General features: G+C 41.9%; 1 protein-coding gene across 3 annotated transcripts in view; it reads right to left on the bottom strand.

Annotated features, from left to right (window-relative positions):
• Window positions 1–20,385, bottom strand: part of Prelid2 (PRELI domain containing 2) — a 64,803-nt gene that overhangs the window by 27,697 nt on the left and 16,721 nt on the right. For all 3 annotated transcript variants that reach the window (XM_027398001.2, XM_027398002.2, XM_027398003.2), the window contains 2 exons: window positions 19,988–20,148; window positions 2,041–2,146 (listed from right to left, as the gene is read on the bottom strand). In XM_027398001.2, the coding sequence (XP_027253802.1) occupies window positions 2,041–2,146; window positions 19,988–20,148 (267 nt within the window). The remainder of the gene's footprint in view (window positions 1–2,040; window positions 2,147–19,987; window positions 20,149–20,385) is intronic.

The raw sequence follows: 20,385 nt of genomic DNA, 5'->3' as shown, positions 1-20,385 counted from the left end.
AATAGTAGAAACAAAAATGGCTTGGGAATATTTTCCCCCCAAGCCCTTTCTCTGAGAAGTGACCTCAGTCATGGTCATGGCAGAGAAGATGGTCATGTTTGTACTACTGTCATCCAACCCTCTAGTCCTGTTTGACCTGTTTGCAAACAAGTGCCTCTTCTTCTAGAAGCATTAGAAAAAGAAGAAACAGTCATTTTTCTGGGAGAGGGAGAGAGAGAGAGAGAGAGAGAGAGAGAGAGAGAGAGAGAGAGAGATGCAGTTGGTCTTTTCATTGGCTAGAATTCTATTCAACATCCACACAGAGAGAACCGGACTGAAGAAAAGAGAACCATGAAGACACATATCTCTATGGACCAGGTGGACTAGATTGGAGAAGGAATCCTACAAAGGTGATCAGAGGCTCCCACCTCAGTGCAACTCTTCCTGAAGCCAGCAGTCAGCCTCAGCACCCTTGCACCATTCCAATGACCAACCCAAAGTGTGTTTTGTCACTGACACCCAAAGAATACTAATATATACAAGGAGTATTGTGCACAACATAAGTCTGTCCCAGCACAGTCATTTGTGGGAAGGTCACTCTGTTGAGAAGGTAAGGGCTTTACGGCATCTACCTGGGGCCTTGAAGGAGAATTGAACAGTTGCCAATGGAAGATGGTTTGTGAGTCTAAAGCCTACATTTCACTATTTCTATAATCAAATACATACATTTAGCCCCCTGTCTTAGATTAGAGTTTCAGAGATTTAGTCCATTATCACCATGGTGGGAAACAAGGCAGCAGGCAGATAGGCATTGTGCAGGAGAAGGAGATGAGAATTCTACATCTGCAGGCAACAGGAAATGAACTCAGTCCCATGCTGGGCATAGCTTGAGCATATGCGACCTCAAAGTCTACCTCCACAGTGAAACACTTCCTCTAGAAAAGTCACACCTACCTCAACAAGGCTACACTCCTAATAATGCCACTTCCTATAGGCCAAGCATTCAAACATAAGTCTATGGGGAGCATAACTATTTCAAACTACCACACCCACATTTCACACAGTGCCTAGCACAAGGCAGGTGCTCTCCTGTAAGAAGAAAAAAGATAGGCAAGATGATAAGGATATACTGGGTGTATATAATCATCTTTCACTAATAAAATGGGAATGCAGACCACTTCATATATTTTACAGGATCAAGACATGATTAACAACTATTAATATGTTCAGATTGATAACAGGTAAAATACAAAGTCACTTGGGTGAATGGACAACGTGTATTTATCTAAAGTGAGGCAAGCCATAACCCTCCAGGATTAATACAGCTTGCTATCTGTTTTTATAGAGACCACGGGATAGAGTTTTATTTTATTTTACAAATGACTATGTGTAGCCAATTTAATAATAAGAAACCTCAACTTTTAAATATTATCGCTCCCAAAAGGGTTTCCATCCTTTTGATGAATAGACTTATGTGCAAAACAATTATACTTAATTATTATTATTATGGCTTTTCTAATATGGGACTTAATAGATGAACAAGGAGTCAACTCAGTCAGAGACACAGTGATAAAATTAATTTTCTCATCAGGGGTATTACTTTGAGATTGCAATTTTGCAGATAGGAGGGTAGTGGTGGTATTTTTCTTTTTTTCTTTTTTTTTTTTTTTTAAAGCTAATGTACTAGCTAATGCTAGTGACCTAGCAGAAAACAAGTATAATAATGTTTCAGTGAGTAAAAGCAATACAAGACCTTCTAGGAATTCAGCTATTCCCTTCCAGCCTAGGCTAAACCAGATTGGATCCAAGACAGAAACCCCCTCAACTAGGCCAAGAACATATCATTAATCTCAATAACCCAGTGCAGCGCTCATTAGGATGTATTCAGACTGGTTTAGCCTGGTTAAAATTATTAAAAGAAATTTTGTGGATACATTTATTAACTCCCTTTTTTATATAATACCTTCATGATGTTCTTCTACTATGTCATATTCAACAACCCAACGGATTCCTCCATGTTTTCTTAAAATTAATGTTAGTTGAAAGTAGAATCAAGCTTACCTTCTGGGCTCCCTGTCTTAAGAATGCACTAGCAAAAGTTTCCAAAATACAATTGAGAAATCCAGCCCCTGTGATTGAAATTCTGCCTCTTTGAATGAACTCTGTCCTGAAAAAAAAAAAAAAGAAAAAAAGAAAAAAATCTATACACACACATACACAAAATTCATCTCCATGGCTACTTGCATAAGATAAAATAAAGTAAGCCATGAGGACACAAGGACACACAAGAACAGGAGAGGGAAAAGGTAGGGTAATGGGGCAGCCACACGATCACAATACATCTTTTACATGCAACTGTCAAAAACTCTCATCTTTCATGTCACTTTCATTTAGATACGAAATTATAGACACTTTTAGCATCATAATTACCATTTGTAATTAACACAAAATAATATCCATAATAACTGAGTAATTACCTGTTAAAACAAAAGACTCCATTTAAGGTTGACCTAACTATGTACAGTTTATACAATATAAACAACAATCGTTCGAATTAAAGAATATTCATTTCATGATGTAAAACACCTCTTCAAGAAGCTACCACCACCATTTTGCTAAATTGATAGAGTTTCCAATTGCCTTCCAAACACTTACTTCTCATGCCTTTAGGTTAGTGCAGCTCTCACCCCCTCACCGAAGCAGCTTTTGCAGCAGATGAAAGCTACTGCAAAGAACCACAACTGAACCAGTTACTGTGAAGTTTCCATCCAAACATGGAACATCTATAATACAAGTCCTGACCCAAGGCTCAGGAAACATCTGAGAACAAGGGCAGAAAGATTGTCAGAGCCAGAGGACCGGGAAGACTGCTGTCCTCTGGACATGTGCCCATGAACCTTCAACAGCTATGGCTCCTACACAAAACCTGCTCCAGACCACAACAGTCAACATTCCACCATGGGTGGGGAAAGGGCTCACAAGGCTCCACTCCTAGTGGACAAGCTACTGACAATCTGCAGCTTCTGAGAGTTTTCTTCATAGACAAGACGGTCAGCCATACACTTATGTGCATATGGACAACACTAATTGGATTCAGTAGGGTGTGTGTGTGTGTGTGTGTGTGTGTGTGTGTGTGTGTGTGTACATACAGACACATACATACATATATACAATTAAAAATGAGAATATGACTTCAAAAGGGAAGGAGGGACATGACAGGAGTTGGGAGGGATGTAGATAAGATTAAAGAACATTGCATTTGTGTATGAAATTCAAAAATTAAAACAATTATAAAAGAAATTATCACTCTTTGGAAGAGAAGTGCTGTTTCTCTCACAACAGAGTCTCACTGTGTAGCTCTGGCTATCCTGGAATTCTATAGTCCAGGCTGCCCTTGAACTCAAAGAGATCCACCAGCATCTACCTCCCAAATGCTGGGACTGAAGCTATGCACCACCATGCCCTGTTAGAAACTTATCACTCTTAATTTGCAACTGAGGAGACTACAGTTAACATCTAAACACATTTACTTTCATGGCAATCAGGACCAAGAGACCCCTTCATTATATGAGTAACATGAACTTTCTCCATGACAATAAGTGCAGTAGTTAGTTCCTGTGCTTAAAAGTGAAATGCCTCTTAAAAATTGAATCTGAGACCAGTTTCAGCTTCCTGACCTTAAATAAATTGTTTACTTTCTATAAGCAATTTTCTCACATGTAAATGAGGCCATAGTATCACCTATTTACAACTATTATAATAAAGAAGTTTATACATATAACAGGGGTGTGAGGAATGACTGGTACATGCTCAGCATTTGCTAAAATGATAGCAACAGTTGCTAAAGAGAGGCAGGCAAACACGGAGACTGCAAAGCCAGAAGTCTGAAACAGGTATTGAATCCCTGTCAGGGGCAAGAGGAGACAGGGAGCAGGTGTGTTGCCATTTCTATCATTTTAATTACCAAAGTTCTGCAAATATTAATTATCCCCATCTCATAAAGAAATTCCGGTTATACTTGAGAGCCATGTAGAATGGCTGAACAGGAAGCCTTCAGCTCTCACCTTCCCCGATAAAGACAACAATTTAACAAAAATCTACAAACAAAGTTGCCTTTGTGAGACCTCCTGAAACCAATTAAGAGGTGGAGTATGCCCCAGTGAGGGCAGAGCCAAGAATAGTCATGTCAAAGCAAGTGAAGTGTGCTGCTTTCATTTGCTGTAGGAGTGAAACTTTTCTGTTACAACAGAATTCCTGCCACAAGTCACTGAAGGAAGAAAGAGAGGTTTCTACTGTGTATCCATGGTGGTGTTTGTGGCGAGACTAGGTGTCATGTAACCCAGGCTGCCCTCAAACTCTGTGTGGTAGAGACTGGCGTTGAGGTTCTGATCTCCAATCTCCAGCCTCCAAATGCTGAGGTATAAGGCACACACCACTGTGCTCACTGCAAGAGAAGAGTGCTTCAGGTCCTGGTTCGTGGAATATGCTCTATCATGCTAGGAACGGTCTGGCTGCCTGGCCAGCTCAGGTCAGAGCTATTGGGAGGTCACTTGTTCACATCTCTGTGGGTTCACAAACCAAGGAGGGAAAATTCTATCAGCCATCTAGCTTTTTTTCCTTTTTTCTCCAGTCCAAGACCTTAGCTCAGGGGATAGTGCCACCCACATTCAGATTAGCTTAATCCAGTCTGGAAAAGCTCTTAGACACATTCAAACCTGTACCTATTGCCCTAAGTGTTCCTTAATCCATCTAAATTAGCCATCACACTCCAGATATCTCCCTCCCAACTAGCACAGTGGGCAGAAAGGGGAGAAAACTCAAAGACATGTTTCTCCCGCAAAAGAGAAAGAAAGGAGATAAATGTGCATCAGTACTGTGGCTTTAGCAGGCCTTGCCTGATGACATGACTCTGGGGAAGGGAAGCAGAATACTTGGATGCTTACTGGTCACTGAGAACAAACGCTAGCCGGCACAGAAGGTTGCCACAGCCCTTAAGAATCCGCAGTACCGCAAACAAATCACCAACAGAAACGAGAGATTATAGACTGGGCTCAATGACAGGGCAGACTTCTATATCTGGGAAATCACACACATAGTCCCAGAGAGACCCAGAAAAAGTTTGAGAGGCCTGCATACTCCCAGGGAGCTGCTTCTGTGTTAAGCCAGCTGTGACAAATGGCAGAAGTGGTCATTGTTTCATAGAGCCAAATCTCTCTGAAAGATCACACAGGATACACACACACACACACACACACACACACACACACACACACAGAGAGAGAGAGAGAGAGAGAGAGAGAGAGAGAGAGAGACAGACAGACAGACAGACAGACAGACAGACAGAGAGGAAAACAACCCAGTCATCGTCCCAGTCACAGAACCGAACAAATTTCTAGAAACTCACTCTAAAGAAACAGGTATATGAATTGCCTGACAATGAATTTGCAATAATTATTTTTAAAATATCCAACTAACAATAACAAAAAAAAGAGTTCAAACAACCAAATGAATTCAAGAAATTGAAGCGTGAACAAGATGAGACTATCAACAAAGACAAACTACTTAAAAGCAGAAAGCAACAGAGGACAGGCTGTCCAAGATGGAAAATGAATGAGAAAAGGTGGTATGAGCTTCTGAGACTTATGGGTGTTGTCAGGTGGCCCACTCACCCGCTGTGCGGCCTTCAAGGAGGAACCAATGAAAATGGAGAAGAAAGATTATCTAAAGCAATATGGCCCAGACTTCCCAAATTTAAAAGAAAAGTTAACATGTCCACAAATTCAAAATCTCAGCAAACTCCAACTAGGAGACCTCTAAAGAGATTTACACCAGACGCATTATACAGTATCAAAAACCACAGGGAGAATATTGAAAGCACCAAGAGAAAAGTATCTTGCCTCATAAAAGGAGCTTCTGGGAGATCTGAGTGGTTTTGTTTCTGTTTTTGTTTCCAGAAACTTTACAGGCCAGGGGAATTGGATTAACATATTCAGCACACCAAAAGAAAAAAATATAAACCAGTAACTCAGCAAAACTACCTCCCAGGAATGAAAAGGAAATTAAGATTTCTAGCTACACAAAAGCTGAATGTACCCATCTCTACTAGACACTTGGGCTAATACATTTGTTGAAACCACTTACTGCATGGTTAGTATATGCTATATATTACATATCACATATAACATATATTTATTTCAAATTAATTATCAGCTCCTGGTTCAATGAGAGATCCTGTCTCAAACTCCAGCAGAGAGTGATTGTACAGGATCCAGCATTTTCCTCTGGCTGCTGGCTGCACACACACACACACACACAGATGCCCATACTCACACACAGAAATATACATATACACATCACACTTGTGAACCATACATGTACATATTACACATACAAAATGGCAGCCTTGAATATCAGTTTTATAAAAATAAAGCATTCCTTTTAAAACATCAGTAGTTTTAATTAAGACACTTGCTAACTTTGGTTTGGCCCTTCACTTCAAATCTCTTAAGTCACCACTTAAGTTTTCCTTTCCCCACACCATACTGAGACTGAGAGGCTCTTCCAGGACCTCACTGTTTAACAGGAAATGCAAAGGAACAAGTAAATGAGAGGTAGCATCAGCCTATGGCAAAGCATTCCAACAGAGAAAACCCATAAGGGCACAGGCTTAAAGTAACAGACAATATCTGAGAAGCCACACTGTCCTAGTTGGCTTTCTATTGCTGTGATAAACACCATAACCAAAAAGCAATTCGTGGAGGAAAGGGTGTGTTTGGCTTAGTCTTCCACACCACAGTCCATAACTGAAGAAAGTCAGGGCAGGAACTCGACCAGGAATCTGGAGGCAGGAATTGAAGCAGAGACCATCAAGGAGTGCTGTTCCCGGGCTTGCTCACCTTTCTTATACCACCCAGGACCACCCACATCAATCATACAGTAGGCTGGACCCTCCCACATCAATCATTAATCAAAAAGATGCCTCGCACACCTGCTTACAGTCCAATCTGATGGAGGCATTTCCTCAATTGTGCTTCCTTCTTCTCAGATGACTCTATCTTGTACCAAGGTGACAAAAAACTAACCTGCACACACACACATTATCTTAAAATGCTCAGACATGGCACAAGTTTCATCAATCCCATGATAGTCTTGGGGATTGCATGATATGGGAGATTAAAAGTAACAAATAACCTCAGATTAAATGGAGTTTTAGAGTTAGAAAGAGACTTCTCCCAGCACAGAGTAACTGACACAGATTAATGGTTGCTTGTGCATTAGTGACTGCTAGCCTTGCTGCCTCCACCAATGCCTGTAGACAATACCTTATGGCCCATTTGCAGCACAGTTCTTACACTTAATGAGCACAACCACACTTGTTAGATGAACTAGTTATCTTTGCAATCAAATTACTCAGCACGAAAAATATTGTCTCAATATTCCCTACCTTCTTACATCTTAAGGAAAGAAGTCCAAATCTCCTATGTGTATGTTCCTATGTACACACACACACACACACACACACACACACACACACACACACACTATTCTGAGAAACACTGAACTCAATGAGATGTGATGTTTAGTCAATCTAGCCAGAATGACCTTGTCTTTCCTGCTTTTTCCCCCAGTGCTGAATATTAATGCAAGCCAGGCAAGCTCTCTGCCATTTAGAATCATCTCCAGCCATACACTCTCCCTCGGATCTAGCAGGAGTGCCTACATTTAGATCAACTCACAGCAAAAAATCTAAACCTTCAGGCCTCCTCTCTCCCTCTCTCCCACCTCCCTCTTCTGCTCCTACACACTGCACACACACACACACACACACACACACACACACACACACACACACACACACAGAGTTACCCCACCCAACCTAACACATGCACTTCTGCCTAGCCTGCTTCTTAGATTTAAGCTTATTTAAAATGCTTTGTTCATGTAAAACTACATTCCGGTGATGCTAATCTTTCCCATCTTTATTCTGGACTAGTTGGATCAGACTTTTACAATGACTTTAATGTTTAAGACTGAGAAGTTGAAGGGCCTCGCACTCTTTGGGAGAAATGGGCTTTTCAGTCCACAAGTAAGTGTGGGTGAGGGATTAGTCAGTCTCCCTCATATCATATTCTAAGCAATACATCTCCTTCTGCCAATCTGAGAAGCAAGTCCCCAGAAAAGCATGCTCGGGTCTGTGCACATGGCAGAGACCAGCAGGGCAGTAAAGAGGGTCACATCCCTGCCATCCATAAGATGGAGTTCATCCTGCTGTATTTTAACACTGTCAGAGAAGGAAGCACGGCACTCTCAATAACTCAGAGCACCATATCATGTTCTCCTTCTGACCCAAGACTATCCCTAATGTCTCCTGTCAGGATGAGCTTCCCTGAAAAGCACAGCTGGTTAGGCAGCATTGTTTAACCATCAGCTATTTTCTTTGGTTTTGTGTTCATTACAAAACAGGAAAGAATTAGGCTTGAGCAGATAGCTCAGTGGGTAAACTGCTTTTTGCACAAGGGTGAGGACCCAAGTTCAGCTCCCCAGCACCCATGTAAAGCTGAATGTGGCAGATCATATCTGTAACCCCAAGGCATCTATGATGAGATGGGAAGTGGAGACAGCAGAATCCCAGGAAACTCCCGGAAGCTCATAAGCCAGCTACCCAGTGTATGAAGTGGCAAACAAGAGATCCTTTGGCAAACAAGATGGAAAGTGAGGAGGCCCAACATCCAAGGACATCCTTTAACCTTACTGAGTCAGCCCCTGATACACACACACACACACACACACACACACACACACACACACACACACACGCACGCACACGCGACACACACAAAGGCATGCACACACAAGCACAAACACATACAAGTTTTAAAAAGGAAACAACAACAGCAAAAAAAAAAAAAAAAAAAAAAAGGTGGTAGAGAGATGGCTCAGGGCTTAAGAGCACTGTCTGCTCTTCCAGAGGACCATTCCCAGCAATTACATAGCAACTCACAACCATCTGTGTCTCCAGTCCCAAGGGTTGCAGTGCTCTCTCCTGGCCTCCACAGCATTGCACAGTCATACATGAAGGCAAAATACCCACACACAATATATAAATTTTAAAAGAAACAAAAAAAGGATGGACAGACTGACTGAAATATAATGTTAACTAACAGAATCTGGGAGCATTAGTAAGCCCATGACTATTGTTTCTATAAAAATAAAGCCTGAGGTTTTCCTTTATTTGTTTGTTTTGTTTGTTTGTTTTGATTTGGGTTTTTTGTTTGATTTCAAGACAGGGTTTCTCTGTCTATTCACTCAGTAGACCAGGCTGGCCTTGAACTCACAGAGATCCGCCTACCTCTGCCTCCCAGGTGTTGGGATTAAAGGTGTGCACCACCAACACATTCTTTGGTATAGTTTCTGTGCAGCCAAGTACCATTTTCAGCAAGGGTGCAGCTAGCATGGGCTAGCCCTCCATTTAGTCACCTTGTGGCTCTCCTTACCCTACACTCTGTTTTCTTTTTTTGTTTGTTTGTTTTTCAAGACAGGGTTTCTCTGGGTAGCTTTGGAGCCTATCCTGGCACTCGCTCTAGAGACCTGGCTGGCCTCGAACTCACAGAGATCCACCTGCCTCTGCCTCCCGAGTGCTGGGATTAAAGGCATGCGCCACCAACGTCCGGCCTTTTCTGTTTTTGTTTTTGTTGTTGTTGTTGTTGTTGTTGTTGTTGTTGTTGTTGTTGTTTCTTACCCTACACTCTGAAAGGGTGGTTCTTCCTCCCTATCCTGAATGTGAAGTGAGTGGTGTTTATGTCAAGAAGCAAGAGATTCAGGTTTTCCTCCTGCCTTCCTCTGTGTTAAGCCTACAGAAGACTGTGTCACACTCATCTTACACATATTTTTTTACAGTCTCAGTCACACCCAAAACTCTATGGTAACAGTATTCACACTCTAGACAACACATCCTTGGAGGCTGCTGATATGCTTTGAAAATTAGTTCCTCTATAAAAATATGAAGAAACTGTAGTAAAGAGATGTTGAATAATATCTCTTAGGCAGAATGGTTGATCGCATGCAGATCAGTCACCCACAACCTCAAAACCCTCCCCTTTCTCTGCCCCCACTTACTGATACTGGTCCGGGAGATCATCAGCCACAAGTGTTAGAGTTCCGACGATCTCGCCAGTCTCTGATTATGTTCAGTCTCTGTAACTGACTCTCAGGCAGCCATGCCTTCCTCTCCCGTATTACTACTACTTCCTGATTTCCTCACATCCCTTTCTCTTTTTATGTCCAAGGCAATCACTTCCACCACCACCCCCACTCCCTACCCCTGGGGTCCTTGTCTCTAGAATGGAAATCCTCTATTCCACCCTGCCCAAAATCAGTGATGGCATCCCTGCCTGATTACTGGTGGGGCAGAGAAAGCCGGAATGTTCACACACTGGCTTACATCTCATTAGCAGTCAAATGTCTGACTAGAGAATGCCAAAAAGTTCTCTAAGTATCTCTTTTTTTTTTCTCCATTACAGTCTCAATTTCAATTGTAATGACTAGCATGTGACAGGAAATCACTAAAGGACATTAGGAAGGGAAAGAAAGAGGGGAGAACATGAAGAAAGGTGGGAAAGGAGATGAATTGTAGACTATTTTGTTGAGAAAACTGTCCACCTGCTAAGGTCAGTAGGGGGCATACTTCACCAGCTGAGAGACAAGCCAACAGCAGCCTGTGTGAATGAGACCGGCTGGTTCACTTAGGTAGGACCAGGATCTGAGTTACTGTTTGTCCATACACAGACACCATTCAACACACCAAGGCACTCTGAAAATTAGCAGCAGTTTAAACAATCAAGACTCCTATTTTGACTGAGCTGTTTTTTTCTTCTAAATTTGAGGAAACAAAAATCCAGGGAAAACATGGATGAAACCTACTCCCCAGGGCACAGGGCCACCAACCTGGAAAGCTCAAAAGGGCAGTTTCCAGAAAAGCAAAGTTTCCTGATGAGATCCTGGCCTGGAATACTGACTGGCTAGGTGTGGCAAATCTTGTCTAATTATCTTCATGATGAAAATTTAATTAAAGTGCCTTTGAGAGGATTGGGAAATGTTCCAATGGTATCGTGGTGTGGTGCCATCTCAGTTTCAGTCACAGAGTGTAGGGCCTTCTGTAACCACATGGAAAGAGGGATGACCCAAAGGAGACACCGGGCCTTCCAGTCAGTTTGCTCAAGTCCCTGGATAACCCCTGAATCCAGCACTGCTGCAGAGATTCCAACCCCACCCCACCCCCAGCTGAGTCTTGTACCGGTCACACCAGATCATGTGCTCTCCCCCATGCTATTTGGCAAAACCCATTTCTGTACCCATGATCGGTGGAGAACCCTTGCAATCCCCTGAGCTCGCAAATGCATAGTTTTCAGCACTTGAATGCCTACTAAAGTTGTATTTACACATGTGATATAAATTAAAATGTAACATAAGCAAGCATGCAGGCCATATTTACAAACCAGACAGACAGACAGACGGGCACAGCTTCAAGTGGAGGCACTTCTGAAATCAGACCTCTTAGAGTCTCATCTCACCTTGTATCCCCATCACATAAACAAATCCCTGAAGCTTTCTGAAACTTCGCCTCCTCTGTGAAATGAGATTAACACCTACTGCTTGAATTGCCCCCAAGGTTGAACTAAGGACATCTGTATAAGGTGCTCTAAATGACATGCACTTACTCCAATTCAGGAACCATTTGCTCAGGGGATGGCACCACCCTCAGTGGGATATCATATATATATCCCCTCAGACTAACTAGGAACCAAACTGATGGAGGCATTTTCTCAATTGAAGTTTGCTCTTCAAGTTGTTTAAAAAAAAGCCTCTCTCTCTCTCTCCTTTCCCTCTTTCTCCTTCCTCCCTCCCTCTCTCCTCCTTCCTGGCTGCTGTGAGGCAAGAGGCTTCTCTCTGCCATACTCTTCCTCCATGATGTTCATACCCTGCCACAAGATTGACTGAAAGCAACAGAAATAGATGGCCATGCACTGGAATCTCTGAAACAGTGAGACAAAATAAACTGTGCCCCCATTAAGTTGGGTTTTCCCTATGGTATATTGTCACAGTGACAAAATACAGCCCAGCTCTGATGATGATCAAGCTTCCAGGTTGATGAACCTCCTTACAACAGAGTCATGTCTGAGTTACCACGCTTCTCTTGATTGTCTTGGGATTGGTGGGTCCTGCACTCCATCACTGCCTGTCTGATAAAGCACTATCATTTTAATATTCTAAGTATTTAACTTATTATAGACGAGTAACTACCACAAAGAAAGAAATGTCACCATGATGTGTGCTCCCTAAGAGCAGCCAATACCATTCATTGTCTTGTGCATCAGACTCACTGAAATCTTACTTCTCCGCTTCCTTCAATCACTCCTCTCACATGCATTCAAGGGGTTGCTGAAAGTTTCCTACACTTTTTAGTGGGACGTTTTCACTGGGTAATGTTTGCTGTTTGCTGGGGAAGAAGCTTATCAACTTGTCATACTTTAGAAGATTAATGAGAACTTTGCAAAAGGGGGACAGAGTTCCAAAGGGGTACGGCTCTGTATCTGCTTACCGGTAGTGCCTAGACACCGGCTGGTTATCAAAGTTTCCAAAGCTACTGGCAGATTCACCTGGAGCCTCTATGAAGCTAGACTCACTGCAACACATCTGTTCCCCTCTGAACTGTGGAGTAAGACACAACTCTAAACCAATGGAGGATTAAAAAAAAAAATAGATATCCACTAAGATATTTCAAAAGCTTTCACTTGTGAGTGCCCCAGAATGCTCTCTTGGCTAAAAATCACTGTTTCCATCTCGATTTCCACCTCTCTTTTCAATAAAACAGCTTACTCCACTTTTCAAACATAGTGCCTTTTAAGAGCCACCCAACATCAGCAACATTTACTCACCATCATTGCACTTCCTCCATGTTTATACCCTCCAAGTGTAGAGCAGTCCCACTTAGGATGTTACTGAATCTACGGATCACTGTGTGACAGAACTCAGGCAAACTTGTCCCAGAGCAAAGAGCACGCAAGTGACCAAGAGCATCAATGAGAGCTTCCCATATCAGTGCACAAGATTCCTTCTACCCAATCCCATCAGAGCTTCCCAAGTTCTACTTGCCCTCTACCCAGTTCATCTCTTTCCCCTCCCTTCCTCCATTCCTTGTTTGGACAGATGTACTACCTGAATCCCATGAACATTAATCATTCATTTGTCAAAGGGCCAGGAGCATCTTCTGTGTGTCACACACTATGCTTGACTCTGGGTTACAGAGAACCATGACATTAGATCAAAACCCCACAAGACAGGAAGTACAGGTAAGGAAACCAGAACAGACTCTGACAATGTGAACACTGAATCAGAAGGCAAATGGGGTGCTTTATGAGGGCAGCCATTCTGAACCCAAATGAGACTCTAGCCAGATGTTGAGTTTGAGCAGAAGGGACCTTGTGGCTCAGCGTGTCATAAGCGGTGATGCACTCTGCTAATGGTTAGATCACCCTCTGGTGTTCTGGAAATCAAGGCCAATATGAGCAGGGGGAGTTGTGTCTGCGGCTAAATACAGGAGGCCTCATTCAGGCTACTCAGTAACAACACCCTCAAGCCCTGCAGCATCAGGACTGAGTCTTAGACATAACCGCCAAGTACAGTGAGTAGAGCCAGATGATGCTAATACTTGGGCAACGATGAGCCTGGAAATCAGTCAAAAGAGGGCAGTGCCAGCCTTAAAACCTCACAAGTCACCCAACCGCTACATCTGCTGCTGAAACAAACATAAAAAGACTCCAGAAGAAGAAAGAGATAGATGTACAAACTGCCCAGCAAGTATCTCTTGAAAGATATAAATCACACTATCTGTGATTTGTTGGATAATTACTTGAAACTTGGCACTTTTAGCCAAGAAATTTAAACTGAAAACTTCAAAGGTTACAAACCTATTTATTAGAATGAGTGGCGTTCACCTGGGAGTCTCTCCAAAACTATGAAACTAGACTGCTCAACCCATTAATTTAACCTGCTTGTAAGATTTCATGTGTGCTTTCATCATCTTTTGTATTCTGTTCTAGGAGTGGTTTCGCTGAAATTTTTATAAAAATTTAAACCGCCACACTATTGGCATATACTCAGCTGAGCATTTTAAAGTCACATATGAGTTCTTATACATCAGATGTCAAGGATGGAGTGTTGGACATGGGCAAGTTCAAATATGAGTGACTGAGATGCTACGCTGAGTATAGAAGAATCACTGCCTCACTCAAAAGCAAAAACTCCACCAAGGAGAACCAGAAGATATAGTTTAACTTGCCACAAAAATACATACAGTTGTAGGACGAGGAGCTGAAGGCAAAACTCCTCAAGAAGACGATTGTCATCTAGAACTGCATTACTTAGGTAAAGTAAAAACCAAAGCAATGCCACATCTACCGTGGTCTACACAATATAATAAAAGTCTCTATTATAAAGGAAAAAATAACAAGATTACTTAGAACTAAATGGATGCATTCAGGGACTCACAAAAACTATGGTTCTTAACATTCCATCATGGACAGGTGAGGGGTCCATGAGATCCCACCCCTCCTTGAGGATCCACAGACAGAAAATGGTTTACCTAACAAGGAAGACACATTCCTCAGTGTTACAGTCACTGATTGCCCATCCTATGATCATGCAATCGTATTTAATTTGGTCTCACACACACACACACACACACACACACACACACACACACACACACACTGGTTTCAGCAGGAAAGAAAGTAGAATGAGAGATGGCAACAGTGGGTGAAAATGAACAAAATTCATTATTATATATGTATGAAATTGTCAACGTATTAATTTTTTTTAATGGTCAGAAAGATGTCTCAGCAGGTAAAATTACTCTGCCAGACCTGACACTCTAAATTCAATCCCCAGGTCCCACACAGTAGAAGGTGAGAACTAATTCCTACATGGTGGTCCTCTAACTTCTATATACATGCATGGCACATGCACACATGCACTCCAGAACACATGCACACAAAATAGAGACATCAAAAAAATTTTAGTTGCCAGGAGATGGTGGTGTACACCTTTAACCCCAGCACTCAGGACACAGAGGCAGGAGGATCTGTGTGAGTCCAAGGCCAGCCTGGTCTACAAAGTGAGTTTCAGGACAGCCAGAGCTGTTACAAAGAGAAACCATGTCTCGGGGGAAAAATATTTAATTACAAATAAGAACTCAAAACTAATAAAACGTGTTTAAAGGACAGGTACAATAGTGGTTAGAATGCATAAGCATCATTGCCAAGCTGCTCTAGTTGTGAGGTCGAAAAGGTAAGGGCAAGAGATGGCAAGCTGACTCTGTCTTCTTAGTCAAAATGTAATGTCCAAGTGGCAGCCACTGGCCACACATGAGTGCTAAGCCCTCAAAACAGTAACGGCATACTTGAATAATAGATGTTAATGACAGGGCACCACCACTTTTCATTTTCCAAGTAAAAGCTCGTTGGCACAAGAGATGATTTTGCTTTTGCTCTGGTGTTGTTCTATTCACTTTACTGATTTCTGGCTGTCATGAGGGGTCCTAAGGGCAAGGAGAGCACCAGCCCAGGTTCTCTGAGTCCACAAAATCTGACATTGGCCAAAACACACTGGCCTATGGCATCCTGGATCTACAAACACCAGTCACTGTACTTAAGGAGAAAATGTCAACCACATTGGGGATTGTCCACACCAAATATACAAAGCCCTGAATGCACATCTTTCCTGAACTTACTTAAATCTAGCTCTGGAAGTAAGACAGTAGATTCTTACCCCCACGCCCTTAAATACGGAAGTGAGCACTTCTGGGGAAGGTGTACTGAGATAACAGCATAAACATAGAGCAGAGTCTTACAAGATAATGGTAAATAGTTATAAACATTCTTTCTGTTTCTATATTTTGAACTATATAAAATGAAGCTATAGCCCAGTGGTAGAGCATCTGCCCGGCTTGGTCAAGTCCTCAATAGCACACATTCTTATTTATTCATACTACAAATTAGAATTGAGTCACGAAAACTTCTTACAGAATAGAGACAGCAGGTTAGGATGTAACTCAGTGGTAACTAGCATACACCAAGTGTTGGGTTCCATCCTCAGAGCTGCATACACCAGGTTTAGTAGCATAGGCCTGTTATCCTAGTATTTGGAAGGTAGAGGCAAAAGAATTAGAAGTTCAAGGTTGCCAGGCGTTGGCAGCGCATGCCTTTAATCCCAGCACTCGGGAGGCAGAGGCAGGTGGATCTCTGTGAGTTCGAGACCAGCCTGGTCTACAAAAGCTAGTTCCAGGACAGCCTCCAAAGCCACAGAGAAACCCTATCTTGAAAAACCAAAAAAAAAAAAAAAAAAAAAAAAAAGTTCAAGGTCATGCTTGGCTACATAATAAATTCAAGACCAGCCTTGGTAACAGGAAACCCCGTCTCCAAAAAAAAGTAATTAAACATGTGATAAACATGTAATTGCAGAGACTTTCATTATAACACTGTAATAGCTAAAAGTTCAGAAGTTCAAGTAAAAATGGACTAAGAATAGTAGTATGTAAATACTACGTAAACAGTGTGTAAATAAGCATGATTGTCTAGTTAATGTGATTTGTTTCCCAGAATTGATTAATATTAGTTACCAAAGTCACAGTTTTATACCTTTTCCCCAAAATCAGAATTATTCTTTTCCTATGATTAAAAAACAACAACAACAACAACAAGATGAAGAGTTTCCTGAATTATCCGGGCAAATCATAATTTAACTGACACAGACAGCTTTTAAGACTATCCAATAGCCCAGATGTAATCCTAAACAACATTAACAAAAACTGTCACTAAAACATGGAGGATGAAATGAAAGACTCACTTTGTGTGCAATCAGACAAGGCCATCCTTTTACTACATCTGCAGACCAACAACAGAGCTCTGTTCTCTGGCCCCAGCTTTTAGTCCCAGCCACCCATGTCCTACATCAGCTCTGGATATCAGCAAAATAAAAACTGTGGTCCATGAATCTCCCTCTGACGTGAATGAGATATGCTTCTTACTCATCCAGGAGGCTGCTGAAACGTCCTAGAGTCATTGATATGTGTTGGTCAGAGCTGTGCAAGGGGGAATGATCTGGAGAAAGGCTGGGCCCTAAGAATGGCTTTTACATTGGGACAATTAGTTATTTGAAGGTTTTATTATTTTCATTAAAACTGTAGCTGTACAACAAAAATATTCAAGCCACACAGAACAGTAATAATAAAACACAGTAAATTATCTTTTGAAAATTATTCACTGTAATGGTTATCATTAATATTTAGTGCTTGTGACATTTTACATTTGTTTCAAAGTCTATCTTTGGGTGCCAAAAAAGTTGAAAGACATCAACGAAGCTGAGGCAGGAGAATGGAGGGAGCCCAGAAGTGAACAGTGAGACACTTGTCTCAAAAACAAAACAAGAAGACTGGAGAGAGGGCTGGCAGCTAAGAACACATGCTGCTCCTGCAGAGGAGCTGGGCTTAGATCCCAGGACCCACACTGCAGCTCCCACTTCTAGGGGATCCAATGCCTTCTTCTGGCCTCTGCAGGCACGAGGCACACATGTGGTGAACATATATGCATGCAGGAAAAATGCCATACACATAAAGATATGTAAGTCTTTTCTTGAAATCTGTTTTCAAGGAATTGATTGTTTCTCACCAATTATAGCTGTAAAAATTAAAATGTGTGTTAATTAACTACAGGCCATGCTGTAGGGAAATGATCTCTGCCGAGTGCTGTTATGGAATGCAAACTTGTGTGTTAGCACACTAGAAGACAACCCGCCAGAATCTGTGTTGCAAACCATATGTCTATGTACTCCAAAAATTTTATGCTGCCATTTTTATTTTATTGAGTTGCATTATATTGTATTTTTGGTGCTAGGAATGGAAGACCTCATGCGTTGGAGACAACCTGAGTACCACCCAGATGCCTCCAGCTTGTGTGTTGAAACCTTAACCCACAATGAAAAGGAGTTACAACACTGGGCCTTTGGGAAGTAACGCAAGTTTACATGATTCCGTGAACGTGGAACTCAGCCATTAAATATGTTCCACGGAGGAAGAGAACAGATCACATGTTCTCAACCATCTGGTTTAACAGAAGACAGGTATCTGTAAAGCTAGAAACAGGCCTCACAGACAATGGTTCTGCCAGTGCCCACAGACTAGACTTCCCAGCCTCCAGAGCCATGAGAAATTCACAGGTGTTGCTTGAACCACAAAGATTGTGGTATCTAATTACAACATCTCAAACTAAGATTTCCTAGAACTCAAATTGTACATGTCCTGAAAACCAGCCCACAGTGCTTTAAAACTAGCATATAAGACATGCAGCCACTGGGGGAATCTCGGACACAGCATCTCGGACACAGGGAAACATCAGAGGGAGGGAAACTTGGCTCAGCCTGACTTTGTTAGCCAACACTGATTCAACTTTCAGGAGCCTGACACCAGGCTGTTTATTTTAGACATGTTTAAGGCTGTTTATTTTAGACATGTTTAAGTCTATTTCAGTTTTGGAAAAAAAGTTTCCTGGTAACAATTATTTCAATCCTATGTGGACAATAGATCTTAAGGAGTGATGACACAGAAACTCATGCAAAATATGCATGAAGATAGGTTCTGTTGCTTAAGGGCCTAAGATCTGGTGTAGTCTCTGACCAAGATAGCATAGAGGTTAGCAGGTTAAAAACTATGTGTGACATCTTCCCTAAGGGTGCTTCAATTGACTGAGAAGCAAAGATAAAGATAAGAGTCTAGTCTAGAGAGGGAGAGTCAGGGATAAACATTCTGAGGGATTTGGGTGAGGTCTGACCCTACCTACAGGTAGGTCACCAAGGTCACCAGGTTTTAACAAGATGCACTCTCAACCTTCTGGATGAAAATAGGTATTCATTTACTTCATTGAGGAGACAACCCTGCATGAGCAACACTCCTGGTTTCTCCATTGCTTATCCGTCACCCTCCACAAACCAGAGAATTCACTTCCTTAAACCACCCATTTCAGGAGGATTCAGTATACCTGCAGGGTTAAGCAGTGACTGTGGCAGTAGGGACACAATTGTACATATTGGTCATATGTACAGTTCTGTCACTCCTCAGAGAACTAACTGTATGCTAGGAAAGGTAAATTTGATTGCTTATAGTTAGTCTTGAATCAAATACAACACTTAAAATTTTCACTGGGTGAAATATATCCCATCAGAGTCATACTCAGAGGCCATACAACTTATGGAGGTTATATTCTCCTTTACAGCAAAGAGAAACTAGACACCATCAGAGTATCTACCATAGTGGTGCTAACTACAGAAAATGTGGTCAAGTTGAACCGAATGTAGAGAATAATCTAGCTCTGCATGTATCAGATAAAGCTCAGAAGCAGTCTAGTAAGCATAAACAATAAACATACAAAAACTTGGATGACATAAAAATCACATGTGTAAAAAAGATATACAAGGCAATCATGCTAGGTAAGTCTTTGAGGAAGCACCTCCTTACACCTGCTTGACTTGACTGTGGCTAGGCAGGCCCACTGACAGGGTCATGCGCATGATAACATCAACCAAATATTTTCCTTATTTAAACTTTGTTGAATACCTAGATTGCCTTTAAAGGTTCGAAGAGTATTCAACAAATGGTAACATTCATTGCCTTTGGAGAGAGTAAGCAAATAGCAGAATTTAGAGGGTACTTGGACAAGAGTTGGGTTCTGTCATATTTTCTCCAAAAGGAAATATATTCATTACTTACATGACTAAAAATAACATGAAATACATGTGGGTTAGACAGAGACCATAAGTATGAAATCGTGTGCTGGGAATGGATCCCCCCAACACACACACATACACACACACACACACACACACACACACACACACAGAGAGAGAGAGAGAGAGAGAGAGAGAGAGAGAGAGAGAGAGAGAGAGAGAAAGGTGACCTTACCAATTTGGATTTTCCACACTTTCCCGGAAGACAGACTCTTCCCTCAAGGAGGCATACTGTGTCCACGTGAGGCAGTGACTCCGTATAGCCATGTTCCTTTTCTGAAGACTGAGCCAGGATTCCTCTTCTAGCTGGATATCAGGTACCTTTAAAATACTCACCTGTCCAGAGAAAGGACAGTATTCTCAACTTAGGAAAAGCAAGCTATGTGAAGATTCTGCCTAGAGTTGATTTCAGTCTTGGAAAACAAAGGGAACAAGTGGTCCCGATACATGGATGACACTTCAGTAACACCCCTCAGTCTCTGATAATCACACACACTGTGGCCTCTCTACTTGCTGCCCAGGACTTGCAAATGGCCCAGGATTGATGTAGGCTACTAAACAAGTTATCAGCTG

Source organism: Cricetulus griseus, chromosome 2 (assembly GCF_003668045.3).
Source record: "Cricetulus griseus strain 17A/GY chromosome 2, alternate assembly CriGri-PICRH-1.0, whole genome shotgun sequence".
In the NCBI taxonomy this organism is placed as follows: domain Eukaryota; kingdom Metazoa; phylum Chordata; class Mammalia; order Rodentia; family Cricetidae; genus Cricetulus; species Cricetulus griseus.
The sequence above is the reverse complement of the archived record's forward strand: the minus strand, read 5'-3'. Positions and strand labels throughout refer to the sequence as shown.